The 16,417-nt window shown below is 38.4% G+C and overlaps 1 protein-coding gene across 3 annotated transcripts in view; it reads left to right on the top strand.

Annotated features, from left to right (window-relative positions):
- Positions 1–15,684, top strand: part of ROCK1 (Rho associated coiled-coil containing protein kinase 1) — a 59,392-nt gene extending 43,708 nt beyond the window's left edge. Inside the window, exons 28-34 of one of the 3 annotated variants that reach the window (XM_033155004.1) lie at positions 2,949–3,019; positions 3,677–3,765; positions 5,567–5,645; positions 5,754–6,015; positions 6,692–6,896; positions 12,066–12,122; positions 15,284–15,684. In XM_033155004.1, the coding sequence (XP_033010895.1) occupies positions 2,949–3,019; positions 3,677–3,765; positions 5,567–5,645; positions 5,754–6,015; positions 6,692–6,896; positions 12,066–12,122; positions 15,284–15,287 (767 nt within the window). In that variant the 3' untranslated portion in view covers positions 15,288–15,684. Of the gene's footprint in view, positions 1–2,440; positions 2,490–2,948; positions 3,020–3,676; positions 3,766–5,566; positions 5,646–5,753; positions 6,016–6,691; positions 6,897–12,065; positions 12,123–15,283 lie in introns of those variants that run through there. The other 2 variants (XM_033155005.1, XR_004427029.1) reach the window with 2 other exon arrangements.
- Positions 15,685–16,417: the final 733 nt, after the last annotated feature.

Raw genomic sequence — 16,417 nt, 5'->3', positions numbered from 1 at the left:
GATATGGATTTTAAAAAAATCTTCATTATATTTATATGTATGATCTAACAACTGCAAAGAATAAAGCCCTGACAAATGTAAAGTACCTGTTTCTTAGCTCCCCTTTTACAATTACTGTATATCAAAATAACTGACAATCAAGATTGAATTGATTTCTGATTCTTGATAACAAAATTAATTGGGGTCATTTCAGTTTATATTATTTTATGTTTTTAAACTTAGTGTGTTGCCACGTGTCTTCTAACTGATTAATTGTTTAAATTAATTAAATAAAGTCTGCATGACAGTAGCAGACTTCCACTCATTTTCATTTTCCTTCTTGCCCTGCATGCCCCCAAAATCTGCTCTGGAGGATCCCCCAACTCTCTGGAGCAGACTTTGAGGGTGTACAGAGGGCTGCAGGGTGGAGAACAGGAAGGTGAAGTCACATTGCAAGTCCTTTCTGCTCAGTCACAGACAAAAAATAATAATATTAAAAATGAAACAACTTAATTAATAGTGGACAGAATGGCCGAGGGATTAATTACCTCATTATTTCTAACTTGGTTGACAGTTCTATTTAAAAAGTATTAGATGGGAAAACCTATATAACAGGAACCTGGAGGTAAGGAAAGATAGGGAAAACAATATATAGATTATAATTTCACATCAAAATCTGTAATGTGAACAGTTCAAGTTTTAAATATTTATTCTGCTTATTTACATGTGATTCACCCGATATGGCCAGATTCTAAATTTATAGTCTCCAGTGAAGTGCATTTAGGATTGGATTCCTAGAGACTGAACACTACAGCTATCTTCTCTGATTCCTCCACCATATTGTTTATCTTCTTTAGCCCTATTCAGAAGTTAGACATGTGCAGTGCTTTATTTGAAAAAAACGAGTTGCCGGTACATCCACCCCTTACCCCTTTGCCTGCCTCCTCCTCCTCTGCCACTGCTTCTTACACACTACCACCCTTGGAGGCGTTACCTACCAAAGCAGGTCTACCACAAAATGGTGTGGCTAAAGCGGCCCACACACAAGGAAAGGAGGAGGTGTAGGTCGTTCTAGCCACGCCACTTTGTGGTAGAGGAGGACAGTCCTCCTCTACCACAAAGTGGCGTGCCTGGAGCGGCCTACTAGTCAAGGAATGGAGGAGTAAGAAAGATGGCCACTCTAGCTGCACCACTTTGTGGTAGACCCACTTTGGTCTAAAATGGCTGTGGGGAAGCGGTGGAGGAGGAGGCGAAAAAGAGGTGGCGGTACAATGTACCGCCATGTACCGCCTAAAACAACAACCCCTTGACATGTGAAAGGGAAGCAGGGTGGTGCTGAATATCTGAAAAGCTCATGCACCGACTTTGTGTATGCTGAGTATTCCTGCCTCCTGGTGCCTGAGCATACAGTGTAAATATATGTCAAGACAAAGCCTTTGTGTGTACTGTTGTACTTGTAAAGAATTCAGCACAATCTTGAACCTCAGTTATGAGGGGTTCCAGATCACATGGAAGTCAGCTGTGTGCACAAAGGCTCCATCCGCACAGATATTTGTGCTGTATGTGCAGATGCCAGAGAGCAGGGGTAGTTGGTGCACATGATGTTGGGGGCACGACTACCTGGCACAGCCCTGCTCATGCGCTGGTTTCTTGTGTGAGCAGAATTCATGAATAGTGTTATGTATTGTGTTCTTTAATGGATTTCATATTGAAAAGCAACAGCTTTCATTCCTAACTCTGGCTTGCTATCTCTTTCTGTCTTCCTATTGCGATGTATAAGCATCTTTCCAGATAGTGGTTCTGCATACTAAGAATTAATTCTGATTGGAATCGGTGTTCATTTTTTGTTTATAATATATTGAGAGTTTCAGTGGGGAGTACAGCTGAAAATAAAGAACCCCAGCCTGGGCTTAAAAGTCCCACTTTAGCCTAGACTCACTGTGTAATCAGAGGTCACTAGCTCTCAGCCACAGTACCCTGTCATTAAACTTGCACCAAGTACAAAATGATTTTTTTACTGCTAGGAACCAGGTGAAAACATTCTTCTTTAACCAGGCCTTTGGCTGTTAAAAAATCTGTAGACTTTTAAATGTGTTTGCCTTTGTGAAGATGGTGATGATTAATATTTTGTGTTTTTATGTTGTCAACCACCCTATAATCTTTGGATGAAGGGCAGAACATAAATTTAATAGTAATAATATTTTTCAGTCAACACTTGGTTCTAAAACAGTATGCAGAATTTGGGATACATGTGGCAGGGTTCTCTTTCCCTGCCCCAGGTTAGAATATCGGCAGCTGGCAGTTACTTGTAATGAAATTTGGTGATACAAACATCAGTCCTTTTTATAAACATTTAGAGAACCTTTAGCCTTTTATATGATTATGTAGTAATCTTACCACAGACTAAAAATTGTTGTATGAAAACTAAATAAACTGCTTCTCTCTTATTCTTTATATCTAGCTGATTCTTCCTGCATTCCTTATTTATTTCTCTTCTATTCTTACCTTCTGTGAGTAATGGGACAAGTGGGTACTTTGTGTTTGCTCTCCTGCTTTTTCTGTTTCTTGTGAACTGTGGCTTTCAGTTACTATACCTTTATGCTTAGTATTTCATCTTCCCTTTCCTAGTGTTACATTATATTTATGTCAAAACTTTAATAATACTATGATTCATGCTATACCACCATTTTCAGACCAAAGTTTGGTCTGGCTGTTTCAAAACTTTGCCATTGAAACAGTATTTGATGTTACCCTTGTAAACCCTTTTGCTGCTTATCCTGCAATAGGTTTATTGCCATGGAAAATGAATTTGTGACTAAGCATGAAAAATGCTTCAATCCTGTTTTTTATTTAGCTGTGGCTGTTATTCCTGCTTCAGCAGTCTATTTGGTAATTGCTAATGGCTGCATGAAATTTATTTTCTTATAGTTCTCTGTTATTAAAATGTTTCCTAATATGTCCCCCAACAGAGTCAAGAATGGAGGGCTGGCTTTCAATACCAAACAAAGGAAATATAAAACGTCATGGATGGAAGAAGCAGGTATTTAAGAATTCTATTTTCTTTTGAAGCATAAGCCAAATCAGATATTAAATTATACAGCTTACATCCAAAGCATGGGTAGAAAACGTTTGATGCTTACTAAGACACAATGCTTACTAAGACACACACACATGCTGAAAAATAATTGGTTATGTAAAACCATTTATGCTGTACAAAAAAACAACCCAGGCCATCTAGTTATCATTTCTTCTATCTGCATATTTTTGAATTAAACAAAGCTTGAAAAATATAAATCTTTTGGCAGACGTCAAAGTATTTCCCCATTGCTATAAAATAGAAATAACAAGTACATTTTTTAAAAAACAATTTAAACTGAGTAAAAATCAGTATATATGCATCACCTAATTTATTAGTGATTAACTAATGTTGTCTCTAGGGTTGTTCACATGTCACCCCCAATTTCAGGCTTGTGCACCCCATGCTCCCTATCTTCCATCCTTCCCTTCCTTGTGTTCATAGTTATCTGAGTTTGAGTGAGATTATCGCAATTTATCCTTTGCCCCAACTAGGATCAGAGGTCAAGCTATGATTTTGCATTACACCTGAATAGCCTCTCTTTTTTATCCAGAGAAATTAGGAGGTGGATAGAATTGCATTTTATGTATTAACAGTCTTTTTCCTTTCCCTCTTTTTCAGTATGTTGTGGTCAGCAGCAGAAAGATTTTGTTCTATAATGACGAACAGGACAGAGAACATTCTAATCCATCCATGGTATTAGATATAGAGTACGTACTTCTAATATAAGTATGAGATAACAGAAGGGAATTTTCTAATTTAAAAGGTTAATTTTTTATGTCTTTAGATACAGAGATACATTTTAGTTTTTGTCCGACTGGTTACATTTTAGCTTTTGTCATACTGGATAGGCTCAACTATCCAGAAGAATGATACACTTGAGCATGTTCATCTTTAGATGTGGCCAATATGGCCAACTATCGCCCAGTCTCAAATCTTCCATTCTTGGGCAAGGTGATTGAGCGAGTAGTTGCTGAACAACTCTAGGCACCTTCAACCATAACATCCTTCTTGACTGTCTAGAGGAGTTTGGAGCTGGGAACACTGTTATACAGTGGTTCTGCTCCTTCCTCCTGGGCCGTGTTCAGAAAGTGGTGGTGGGGGATGAGTGTTCAGCCCGTGGGATCTCGTGGGGTGCCTCAGGGTACTGTCCCCCCGTGCCTCAGGGTACTCTCCCCCATGCTTTTCAACAGCTACATGCAGCTGCTGGGAGAGATCATTAGGGGGTTTGGGCTGGGTGTTCAACGGTTTGCGAATGATACCCAGCTCTACCTCTCTTTCAAATCAGAACAAGTGAAGGCAGTGAAGGTGTCTGGAGGCGGTTGGAAGATGGATGGCAGCTAACAGATTAAGGTTTAATCCTGTCAAGACAGAAGTACTATTTTTGGGGAATAGGAGGCAGGCAGGTGTGGAGGACTCCCTGGTCCTGAATGGGGCAACTGTGCCCCTGGAGGACCAGGTGTGCAGCCTGGGAGTCATTTTGGACTCACAGCTGTAAATGGAGGCGCAGGTCAATTCTGTGTCCAGGGCATCTGTTTACCAGTTCCATCTGGTACGCAGGATGAGACCCTATCTTCCCGCAGACTATCTCACTAGAGTGGTGCATGCTCTAGTTTTCTCTTGCTTGGACTACTGCAGTGCACTCTATGTGGGGCTACCTTTGAAGGTGACCCGGAAGCTACAACTAATCCAGAAGGCGGCAGCTAGACTGGTGACTGGGAGCGGCCGCTGAGACCACATAAGACCGGTGTTGAAAGACCTATATTGGCTCCCAGTACATTTCCGAGCACAGTTCAAAGTGTTGGTGCTGACCTTTAAAGCCCTAAACGGCCTCGGTTCAGTATACCTGAAGGAGCATCTCCACCCCATCGCACTGCCCAGACACTGAGGTCCAGTGCCAAGGGCCTTTTGGCGGTTCCCTTGCTGCGAGAAGCCAAGTTACAGGGAACCAGGCAGAGGGCATTCTCGGTAGTGCCACCCGCCCTGTGGAACGCCCTCCCACCAGATGTCAAAGAGAACAACAACTACCAGACTTTTAGAAGACATCTGAAGGCAGCCCTGTTTAGGGAAGCTTTTAAAGTTTTAACAGACTATTGTATTTTAATATTTTGTTGGAAGCCACCCAGAGTGGCTGGGGAAACCCAGCCAGATGGACGGGGTATAAATTATTATTATTATTGTTGTTGTTGTTGTTGTTATTATTATTATTATTAAATAGAGTGGCTCCAGCATTTCCACAACTTTTATATGTTCACATGTCATACCAGATTTTCCTGCAGCAAATATGTATGTGTGAACATCAGATGAACGCCCATTAACACCACCTGATACACTTCTATGATCCCTGATTCAACTGCATCTTCCTGTTACATATACTGTGTTACATATACACACACTTCTCAATAATTTTTTATTTTGTAGGAAATGCAGTAATACTTTGTACTTGTACCAAAATGGAGATATGGATATTGATGTTAAACAGTAGGGAGATTAATTTTGATCTAATTTCAGAAAATTGTTCCATGTGCGACCAGTAACACAGGGAGATGTCTACAGAGCGGAAACTGAGGAAATTCCTAAAATATTCCAGGTAACAGCAACTGTCATATATGGATTTGAACATTGTTTCTTTAAATAACTTTTCAGCTTTGAAAAAAATGTATGAAATACTACTATATGCTTTTCTTGTTTTGCTCAGATTCTATATGCCAATGAGGGCGAGTGCCGAAAAGATTTGGAAGCAGAACCAGTTCAGCCACCAGAGAAGACAACCTTTCTGAATCATAAAGGTCATGAATTCATCCCAACATTATACCACTTTCCAGCCAACTGTGAGGCTTGTGCCAAGCCCCTCTGGCATGTATTTAAGCCGCCACCTGCAGTAGAATGTCGGCGATGCCATGTTAAGTGCCATAGAGATCACTTGGATAAAAAGGAAGAATTAATTGCACCATGTAAAGGTAAGGTGACTATATTTATATTTGAATTCAGTGCAGTTCTATCACAGGGGCAATCCAAACTAGGTTGATTAGATTATGGGTTGTATCCGGTGCTCTGCATGTGTATTTCCACAGGCTGAATGGGACTTACATTTTTTCTCCTCTTCTTGTGCCCCCACCCTCAAATCTGTTCTGTAGCCCCCCCAAACCCCCACAGCTGATTTTGAGGACACCCAAGTGCTTGTGTTTGTATGTAGTTTTATTAAAAGTAATTAGAAAATATATTGAAATATGCTGAGTGACTCTGTAACTCTTAAATCAGTAATGTTTTAAATTGATTAACCAATTAAGCAACTAAGTAGTGCAGTTTTAATTTTGAAAGATCTGAATTTCTTTGCTATGTATCTTTGTATGTATGTATGTATCTTAAGTGCTACCAACCATAATACATTATTTTAAAATCATAGAATTGTAGAGTTGAAAAAACCCTGAGGGTCATCTAGTCCAACCCCCTGCAATGCAGGAATCTCAACTAAAGTATCCATGACAAATCAGCACCAAATCTCTTATTAAGAAACCTCCAGTGAATGAGAGGTGTTTCTTCAATACTGTACTTTCATTAGCCAACCAGTGGTGATAATGTTTATGTTATTATATCTTGGTTTTATTTAACAGTATTCTTTTTTCTCATTAATAGTGAGTTATGATGTAACTTCAGCAAGAGATATGTTGTTGTTAGCCCCTTGTCAAGAAGATCAAAAGAAATGGGTTTCTCATTTAGTAAAGAAGATCCCCAAGACACCACCATCCAGTTTTGTTCGTGCTTCCCCCAGAACTCTTTCTACAAGGTCCTCAGCAAATCAGTCATTCAGAAAAGTTAAGAATGCGTCTGGAAAAGCTAGGTGAGATGTGAATGGACTAAGTTTAATTTTTTTTTTTTTTTGTAAGAAGGAGGGTCTGCATATGCATAGCTGTCAGCGTTTCCCTTTTTTTAAGGAAAACTCCCTTATTCCGAATAGGATTCCTCACAAGAAAAGGGAAAAGTTGACAGCTATGTGCATATGAAATAACTGACCTATCCAAAGATTACTGTGTTGACTAGATTCACTTCTTACAAATCTGATTAAATCTGGTTCCTAGTTAAGGGCATTTACTAACTGGAGATATTGTCTTTTTAAATGCAGCAAATCTTACTTTATTTTCGTTTAACAAACAGCAGGAATTCATATCGATGTAAAATGATTTATTGAAGTCATTTGAAAATCCTTATGCATTTTGAGCAAATTGTTCTACAATGGGATTTAATTTTTAAAATAAACATTCAGTTTGTGAACATAACATACTTATAATTTTTATATTTGTAAATATTAATATAAAAAATTCAATGCTCTAAAACAATTTTAAGTCTTTAAAATAGACATAACAAATCCACCTTACCCTTCCATCTCTGCCTTTCTAGCTGATTATAACTTGCTGTCACATCAACAAAGGAATTGGTGGAGGTTGGGGAGATTCATAGTCTTATATAAGCATCTATTTTTCAATATAATCAACTGGAATTCTTCATGTACCTATGGTGATGTTCCTTTTTACACAAACTTCTCTTAAAAAGAAGAATGCACATGTTAGTAGTACCCTTAAAATGCATTGCTATTTATTTCACCAGGTTTTTGCTTTATTGTTGCCTTATATTTTGCCTTGTGTTTGGTTACTAATAGAAGTTTGATCTTCAGTATTATATAACTCCGTGCCCCTCTTTGCTGCATTATTCCACATTCTGGTCAAAGTTCTCAGCAAAGTATCCTGATATTAAGTCATATCATTGATGTTGGTAAATGTTCTTCCATGTAATCCTTAATACACTGTTTTATTTCTAGCATGCACAAGCCATTTCTTTAGCCCTTTGTGTGAAAGTGCTTTTTATGTAGATTTTTAAAACCATAGGTACATGCTTCAAATGGTAATATTTGACAAATGTAAAAACTCCATAAACTCAGGAATTCAATAGTGGAAAAATCAGCCTTCTCACAAAAGAAAGTAATCCACCCCACTGTGATGTAACTGACAAGAAATCTTTGCTTCTCCTTGGAATATTCAAATGGCATGACTTCCCAGGAAAAATAACACAGTAGAAACTAATTACACTGAAGAAGTCAACACTGGGGATGTGCACTGACCAGAGGATTTGTTCAGACCCTGATTCAACACTTCAGAAAACATCCACCTAAGTCCAAAGTACTTTGGAGGGTGCCCAATTTGTGTCAGTCCTAAGTCTGTGTCAGAAAAAAAGGCTTCATCACCTCTCCCATTTGCTATTGAGAACTCAGAAAAGCTCTAAATTGAGCAGAATTTGATAAAGGTTTTAGGTGTGTATGCCTAAAATTCTTTGGCAGAGACAATCCTGAAAAATCTCGTGAGGATAACTGCAGTGGTTTCCCCATGAGGAATCATTACATTTTTGAGGTGGTGTAAGAAAGCGATCACATTAGTCTTCCCTACTGTGGTGGACACCCAGGGGTGTATTTATCAATCCTTTAGAGTTGATTTTGGAGTGGGGTATAGGGACTACAGGGGATTTCCTTTCCTCCCTGTGGTTTTGCTTGTGGGCACTACTTCGGTGCTCATAGGTGATACTGCACACAGAGCTGTAAGCAAAATGCTTTACTTGTGTGCCTGCCCAGTATGCTGGGATATTGTACTTTCCCCACCCCAAGCTCTCCATTGTTGCCTCCTAAGCTGCTATTGTGTATCTTCTTCTAGCAAGAGGAACTGGAGCTGTCTGGTGTAATGCCCTTGAAACTTGCCCCACTCAAGTTTTTTTTTTTTTGTAGTACAGGCAGATGGCATAGCTGGGATCCACTGTGATCTCAAAATTATCCCATATTATGCTCTGCTGCTTTCTCCTTATGGTTCTGCCAGCCTTGGAGAGGATGGGGGAGAATTTGCACCCGCTCTGTATATTGTCACTGCTCCTGCCTGCAAAAAGTTTCAGCTTTGTAGGAGAATAATTCTACTGGGCGGCACTGGCTCTACCTCTTCCATTGCCCCAGTGGGAATCACCATGTGGTTTGCTGCCAGCACCAAGTACATGCCTGCTGATCAGACATGTAAGGGTGTGGCTATGTTAAATGTGTCTATTGTTCTGCTGCTTTGCTACCTATACCCTTTAGCCCAGTAACACAACAGTATGTATGTAGAAAAGAAGCACATAAAAATGGAAAGCACAGAGTGAATTGAATCCAACTAACTCATTAAATCCATTGAAATAAATGGACATGAATGATGTAAATCCATTTATTTGAATGAATTGGTTGGATATAGCTTGTGGTGATATGGTGTGTGCTTCTGGAAATCACTTGTACGTATGATGAAAACAGGCTCAAAAGGACAGTAAGCAACCATTAACAAATATGGAAAAATGGGGGAAATCACTTAAGGATGGGTACATACAGAGAGAGAAGGGATGGGGGGAGAGGTTGAGTAGTAATTAAATAAAATTACAGTGACTTAAAAGGAACTGCTTTTCTCATCTTTTGAGTGACTGAAAGTGTTCAAGTGGGTTTGGCTCCCCCTGCTGCTCAAAGGCAGGGAACATTGAACTTTAGAGGAAGTAGATGGTTTTCTCCTTGGGCTTCAGTTTGCTTCATGTGCAAGCTGAAAACAAAAACAAAACCACACACAAATTATACAGTAACAAAGAAACCACTGCACCAGAAAAAGCTTGCTAACTGAGTACACAGCAGAACATAAGACCAACCTTAGGAACAAGGAGACCTAGTATGGCAGTTGAAAAAACATTTTTAAAAGGGAATGGCACCTTGAAAACATTAGATCATCCAAGGACAAACACCTTTCAGGTGAGAACAATGGTTCCTTCTCCCTTGGGTATTTAAGGTCTTCAAGTAGGATATTGCTGTTCATACCCTTTGACCACAAGGTGGCACTAAACTCTCAGTGACGCCCTGTAGTGACCGAGACCTGCCATTCAGGTAGGAACCAAGAATTCTCTCTCATTCCATCTTTTATCTTTCTGTTACAAAAGCTTTGCTTCATGAGTGCCTTATGCAGGCATTAAGTTGTGATTGTTGTAACTCATCTGCTCATTTTGCTGCCTAAACCTTAGAAATCATATGATCTCAGTTAAGTTTAATTATGAGTTTCAATGTTAACTTTTTCATTTAAGTTTCAAGCCATCTTTCTTCTAGGACGAAATATGTTCGCCCTACTCATTCGTCTTCCTCATATCTGACACTTTCTTATATACATCTTCATTTGTGCTTCCCTACTTTGTACTAGAGGTTTTGTATTCTTTAGCTAAGCTCCTGTACGTCGATAGCATGCCCGGGAGCATGTATGATTTCTGTATGATAACATTAATGCTGAAAAATATAGCTCTATTTCAATATAAAATATCTCATAGAAGATATGTTTTCTGATTTCTGGAAGAGAAAAAAAATAAAGATGTTGTTTGGAAGCAAAAATATGCTAAGTTGTGCCAGGATCAATGCTGGCATTCTGTATAATTTTTGCACATTCATTCTAGTTTTACATCTTTCTTTCATTATGTATCCTGAATTCTGATCTTCATCTTTCTATATGTACCTGTGAGTGCATATATGTCTTATATACATCATTTAGTCAGATAAAGAGCTACGTAGCTTCACTTTTTCAATTCATATTCATAGCTGTTTCTCCCTTACCACCATTGTTTTTGGAGGAAATTCAGAATGTTGATTCATTTTAACTAGAGAACTTTGTGTTGTCCTCACCATTTCTTTCTAAGTATTTCTCATCCTATTTCACTGGGATTCACAACCTTCTAGTCATGGACAAGGGTCTTCAAGCATGAAATCATCTGGCACTCACCCTAGTGATAGGCTTAGCTTGCTTGTTTCACCTCTTCACTCTGATTGCTATTAAACTAGCTTTAACTATAGTAGAAATTATCAGAAAGGGCAGAAATATAATTCGAAGTTTAGAGACCATTTTCATATTTTCACATTTGGTTAGGTTGGTATTTATCAACATCCATTCAGACAACTTGAAACATGCAGGAAATCACTAGTAGAAGAAATTGAACAGAAATGCTGTGATCTTGCTCCACAAGCACTTCAGTGTTGCTGAAGTCAGCAAGATAGATTTAAATGCACATTTGTTTGGAACTAAGATACACAAATACCGGATGGAAATATGAGGCTATATATTCATTTTAAAAATAAGACCTCTAAAACGTTTTTCTTTATGGTTGCTCCTGTTGAACATCCCAGAATATATTATGCTGTGGATGGGGTTTATTTTATTAGCAATGTGCTATGCTGCTTCTGGTTGTACAATCTTGTTATGGCTGCCTGAAGTTTAGGCTATCTTGAGCATTTTGAGAGCAGGGGAAGAAATAAATACATGTTTAGAGCTAGTTAATACATTCTAGTTTTGTAAAATTAATTTCATTCTTCCTGGAGCTATTTTAATACCCTTGTCAGTGATTTTTATTTTATTTTCTGATGGATATTTCATTTCTTAGTTCATTTATTTAGCATGATGTTATAATTTGTTTATAAATACTAAATATGTGAACAGTAAGAAAAGATACACTATGTATCATTTATCAGAAATGCACATACTTAATAGAAGTTATGCAGTGAACAGTTGACTCAGACAGAAAATAATCTCTCTTTCTTCAAAAACAACCATGATCTATAGTTTTAGAAATGCCAGTTCTTTTAAAGATTTTCTTTTATTGCAAAGTAATTTGGCTTTACTTTTTGATCCTTCATCTGTGAATTTCATTGCTTAGGTCCTGAACATTTAGAAATTACAGTCTCTTTAATCCTTAATTGAGAGGCATAAAATTTCCATTTAAGCAGAAAAAGGGGGAATTTTCTTCTTGTTAAAGCAATTCACCCCCCCTTCTTTCCACTGTTTTATTAGAAACTTTGGTCTAGGTCTTCCCTTTTATTTGCTATTAGCATTCAGATCACTTCTCCTAGGGCACCATTTTTCGTATAGAGTGCACAGTGAACCCTCAGCGCATCAGAAATAGTCGTGAAATGTTCATTTCTAAATTTCAATAGGTCAAAGGAGTATGGATCTATGGGGGACATTACCCATTCAGAAAACTCAAGTTACTGGTGAGTAGCCTTTGCTTTTGAACCCACTGCTACTTGTCATGTGGCAGTAGTAAGAAAGCAGAATTGCTTTCTTCTAGTAATGAAGGAGGAGCTTTCTTAGAATGAGAAAACTATATTATTTCTCAGATTGTCATTTTGGAGATGTCTGTGGCTTTATTTGATCTTGGCTATCATTTGGTCGGATTCTTTGTCAGCTCTATGCTTTCTTCTCTTGATACTGTTGGTAACAAAACAGTATGCATATCCTCATAACACAATTATGTTGTGTAGAATATGCCATGGTGGTGGAATCCATTCTTGGAATAAGTGCATTTCCCTCATGTGCTCTCTAACACTTCTCTATTCTGATGGTGAAGGTGTACACTTTATTATCCACAACTGCCTAATTTGAGAAAAGTCTGTGTTAACTTTGGACATAGCTAAATATACCGGTATTCATTTCCTAGGTAACAAAAAATATTCAAAAAAAGGGAATGGGGAAAATATTCTCATTTGATGGCAGTTTCACAAGATTTCTTTTAATTTTACTGCCTTAATATATTTCCTAGAGAGAACAAATAAAAAGTATATTCTGCTACATCTTTCTTTATTATTTGTTAGTCTAATTTAGCCTGCTTTTCTTAAGGAATGCCAGAGCAACTTAATGGGGTTCCTAAGCATTCTCCCATCCAAGTACTAGACTTGTGCATCTTTATCAATTTTGCATCCTCATGTCACTTGTTGGATCCAATATTTTATAACCATAGATGTCCTTGACATTTATTTCACATTCTTGATGTTAAGTAAGTTTGCATAATAACTACTGGTCTACAAATCAATTCAATTCAAATCTTATCCCAGTGGCAACAGAGGTAATTCAGTTGGTAGAGCATAGGACTATTAATCTTAGAGCCCCACATTGGGCAAAAGATTCCTGCATTGCAGGGTTTGGACTAGATGGCCCTTGTGGTCCCTTCCGACTCTACAATTCTATGGATCTTCCACAAATTCACTAGGTGGCCTGAAGCAAGATACTCTGAGTCTTATTGCAGGGCTGTTGTAAGGATTATAAATGATAAGTAAGCAGGAGCTGTAACTCTTCCAACGGTTTGGTTTCAACCCCAAAGGCGCACTCCTCCATTGTCTCCTGATAAGACAGATGCCAACAACCAGCAAAATTATAAGTATTGTTACTTGCCTTCTGCTAGCTGGGTTATGGCTCCACCTTCTGGTCAAGGCAGGAACAAGAGCTTTGGAAATAGGCTTTTGCTGCCATGATTCTATACTCGTTTGTTTCCTGCCTTCCTCGAGTTCAGTACCATTTGTTGTTGCTCCCGCTTATCCTTCTCAGGCTAGTGTCTGTGTTTTCCCCCTTTTTATTGCCCTTTCCCATCAGCCTTTGTTTTCCAAGATCTTTCCCTCTCTCCCATCAGCTTTGTTTCTGGTGGCTTAACATCTATGAAGCTGCTGTGGTCATCAGGGGATTTGGAGTGAAGTGTCTCTTTTTCTGTAACATCTGAATCAGGAGTGACTGTAGAGGCTCTGGACCACTGTTTGGGTGGAGTAGGGGACTGGATGAGGGCCAATAATAATGTGAGAGAGAGAGCGGTTTCTGTGTCTGGGTTTCCTTTTCTAGATGGGATTACACTTCTGAAGGAACAGGTATGTAGTTTGGGGATACTCCTGGATCTTTCTGTGTTACTTGAGGCACAGGTGGCTTCAGCAGTAAGACAGATGCACCTGTTTCCAGGCCTAGATAGCTTGGCAACTGTGATCTTGGCATTGGTAATATCAGATTATTGGAATGTGCTCTGAGGTTTCTCTTGGGTTTAGTCTGGAAGCCGCAACTAGTGAATGCAGCGACTAGGTTGTTGACTGGGGCACACCATCAACACAACAGAACATATTTGCTGAGGAAGATGCACTGGCTGCCAGTATCCTACAAACTGAAGTTCCAAGGTTTTGCTTTTAGTATTTAAAGCCCTAAACAACATGGGACTAGGTTACTTAAGGGACTGCCTTGCCCCATATATCCCTGCCTGGCAGCTGCGTTCCTGAAATGGAGCACTCCTGAGAATACTGCATGCCCCAGAAATGTGCTTAGTGTGCACTAAGAACTGGGCTTTTAGTGTCACAGCTCTAGCCCTCTGTAACGAGTTACAAACAGTAATTAGACAAGCACCTAGCACCTTGATACAGTGGTACCCCGCTAGACGAATGCCTCGCTAGACGAAAAACTTGCTAGACGAAAGCATTCGTCTAGCGGGAGGCAGCCCCGCTAGACGAAAAAGTCTATGGGGCTGCCTCGCAAGACGAAAAAATTTCGTCTTTTTTTTTTTCGTTTTGCGGAGCGCGGCTCCCATTGCCGCTCCGCAAGACGAAAACCCCGCTAGACGAAAATTTTCGCGGGACGAATTATTTTCGTCTAGCGGGGTACCACTGTATCTATTCATTAGGCTTTCCTTGAAGTGTGACCCAGTCAGTTTATGGAATATTGATTGTATAATTGTAGAAATGGTATAAATTGCTTTTAGTTTACCAATACCATATGTTCTATTTTATCTTACTGTATACCACTTTGGTAGCTTTTCATTTTGAAGCAGTATAGAAATGTTATTTTTAAGAAGCCCCAAAACAAACTTTGATCCTAGATTAGGCACAGCTCTGTGAGTCGTACTAATGAATAAAGCATATATAAAGATATTCAGGATTCTGTATTATTTCATTTGTGTTGTGATATTACCAGAAATACTAATTATATTTGATTATCTGAATCTATGGAGTGTATAGCGAGGTTTGGGCATAATTCTTTACATTCAGGTAAGTGAATTTTCACATTGCAAGCAGGCGGCTAATGGGACCTGTGTGTAGTTTGCAATTGATAGCAAAGTTTACATTTTTACCATCATACATTGGGAATCTGCTGCCAGTTGCAGCTTCTCAACACAAATGCACACAGTAAAAAAACCCAGAAACATAAAATACCAAAATGTTCAATATGTACATAGGATAATCTCCACTAATGTTCCATTGTATGCAGAATATCAAATGTAACACTGCTCTAACATGCCTCAGGTACATTAACTCCTGAACAATATTTTAAATATTGTTGACCTGTTAAACTAAATGACATAATGAAAAATGAGGCAATTCTAATGGTGTCTTTTTCTTTTTCTTTCCAGTTAACAATATATGCAGCACTCCATGGAATCTGGCTGAGTCTGAGAAAGCTGTGCTTTTTTCCCACCATACAGGGCAGTGCAGACTGGTTGTTTGTTCCAATGCAATTATCACTGGCTTCAGGGCTAAGACTGCTATTACTCTCTCCTCCTTGCTTTGGCACAAAAAGCACGCTGAGGGTGTCTTATTGCGGGTTTGCCTTAAGGTAGATTAGATTAATTATTACTATGTAATGCAAGTAAAAGCAAATAAAGCTTAGCTAGAAATAAGTTTAAACTGCTGCCTTTTTGGATTTCTAAAAAATAAAACCACCAGCTAATCATGATGGAATGCAGTGAGCTTTTCTTGTATCAATGAGAATAAGAGGACTATTTACCCTGTGGGAAGGATATTTATATCAAGATAAGCACACAAATATGAGTATAGAAAGAAGGTATCTCAAACTGAGAAGGACTGAATTTTCTTTGAAGACTCGAAGTTGTGCAGAAAACAGCAAAATTTGCTTGAAAACAAATATAATCACTTGTGCCTTTTCTGCATTGTTGTTAATGCTAATAATTCATCATGACAGCTCAAGGTGTTAAAAATACTGATTCTGCATATTTGTAAAGGGGGAGAAAATGAGTAATTACATGTAATCTATGCATTGTTGCCAAGCCATACAGAATTTTACTTCTAGAGGCATTAGAAACGAAGTTAAAACAACCAAGTTTGGAAGCATATTTTGGTACATATTTTTTCTATAATTTGTATAACATATTGCATTAACAATTTGAAGTGCTAATTATAGCAAATACACCCCACAAAATGTATGCACTGTTTGAAATGTAAATTATTGTTAGAACACTTTTAATGGATGTTGCCCTTTTAGTGCCTTAATCTATTTTACTGCCATGTCAAATAAGTGTAGAAATCTCAAATACCTATTATGTGTCAGTGGTTTTATTGATCAAAGTATTGTAGAAGCTAGTTCCATTTTCATGTGTACAATTTTAAATGAAATTGCCTGTTACCAAGAGAGATTTTAATCATAAATACAAAAAGTAACAAATGCTTGTACCACAAATTTGAAACACCTAGAACACTTTAAAAATTCCAGATAATACAGGAATTGAATACATTTTAAGCTCTTGCTT

The sequence above is a fragment of the Lacerta agilis genome, chromosome 7 (assembly GCF_009819535.1).
Source record: "Lacerta agilis isolate rLacAgi1 chromosome 7, rLacAgi1.pri, whole genome shotgun sequence".
Taxonomy (NCBI): Eukaryota; Metazoa; Chordata; class Lepidosauria; order Squamata; family Lacertidae; genus Lacerta; species Lacerta agilis.
The sequence above is the reverse complement of the archived record's forward strand: the minus strand, read 5'-3'. Positions and strand labels throughout refer to the sequence as shown.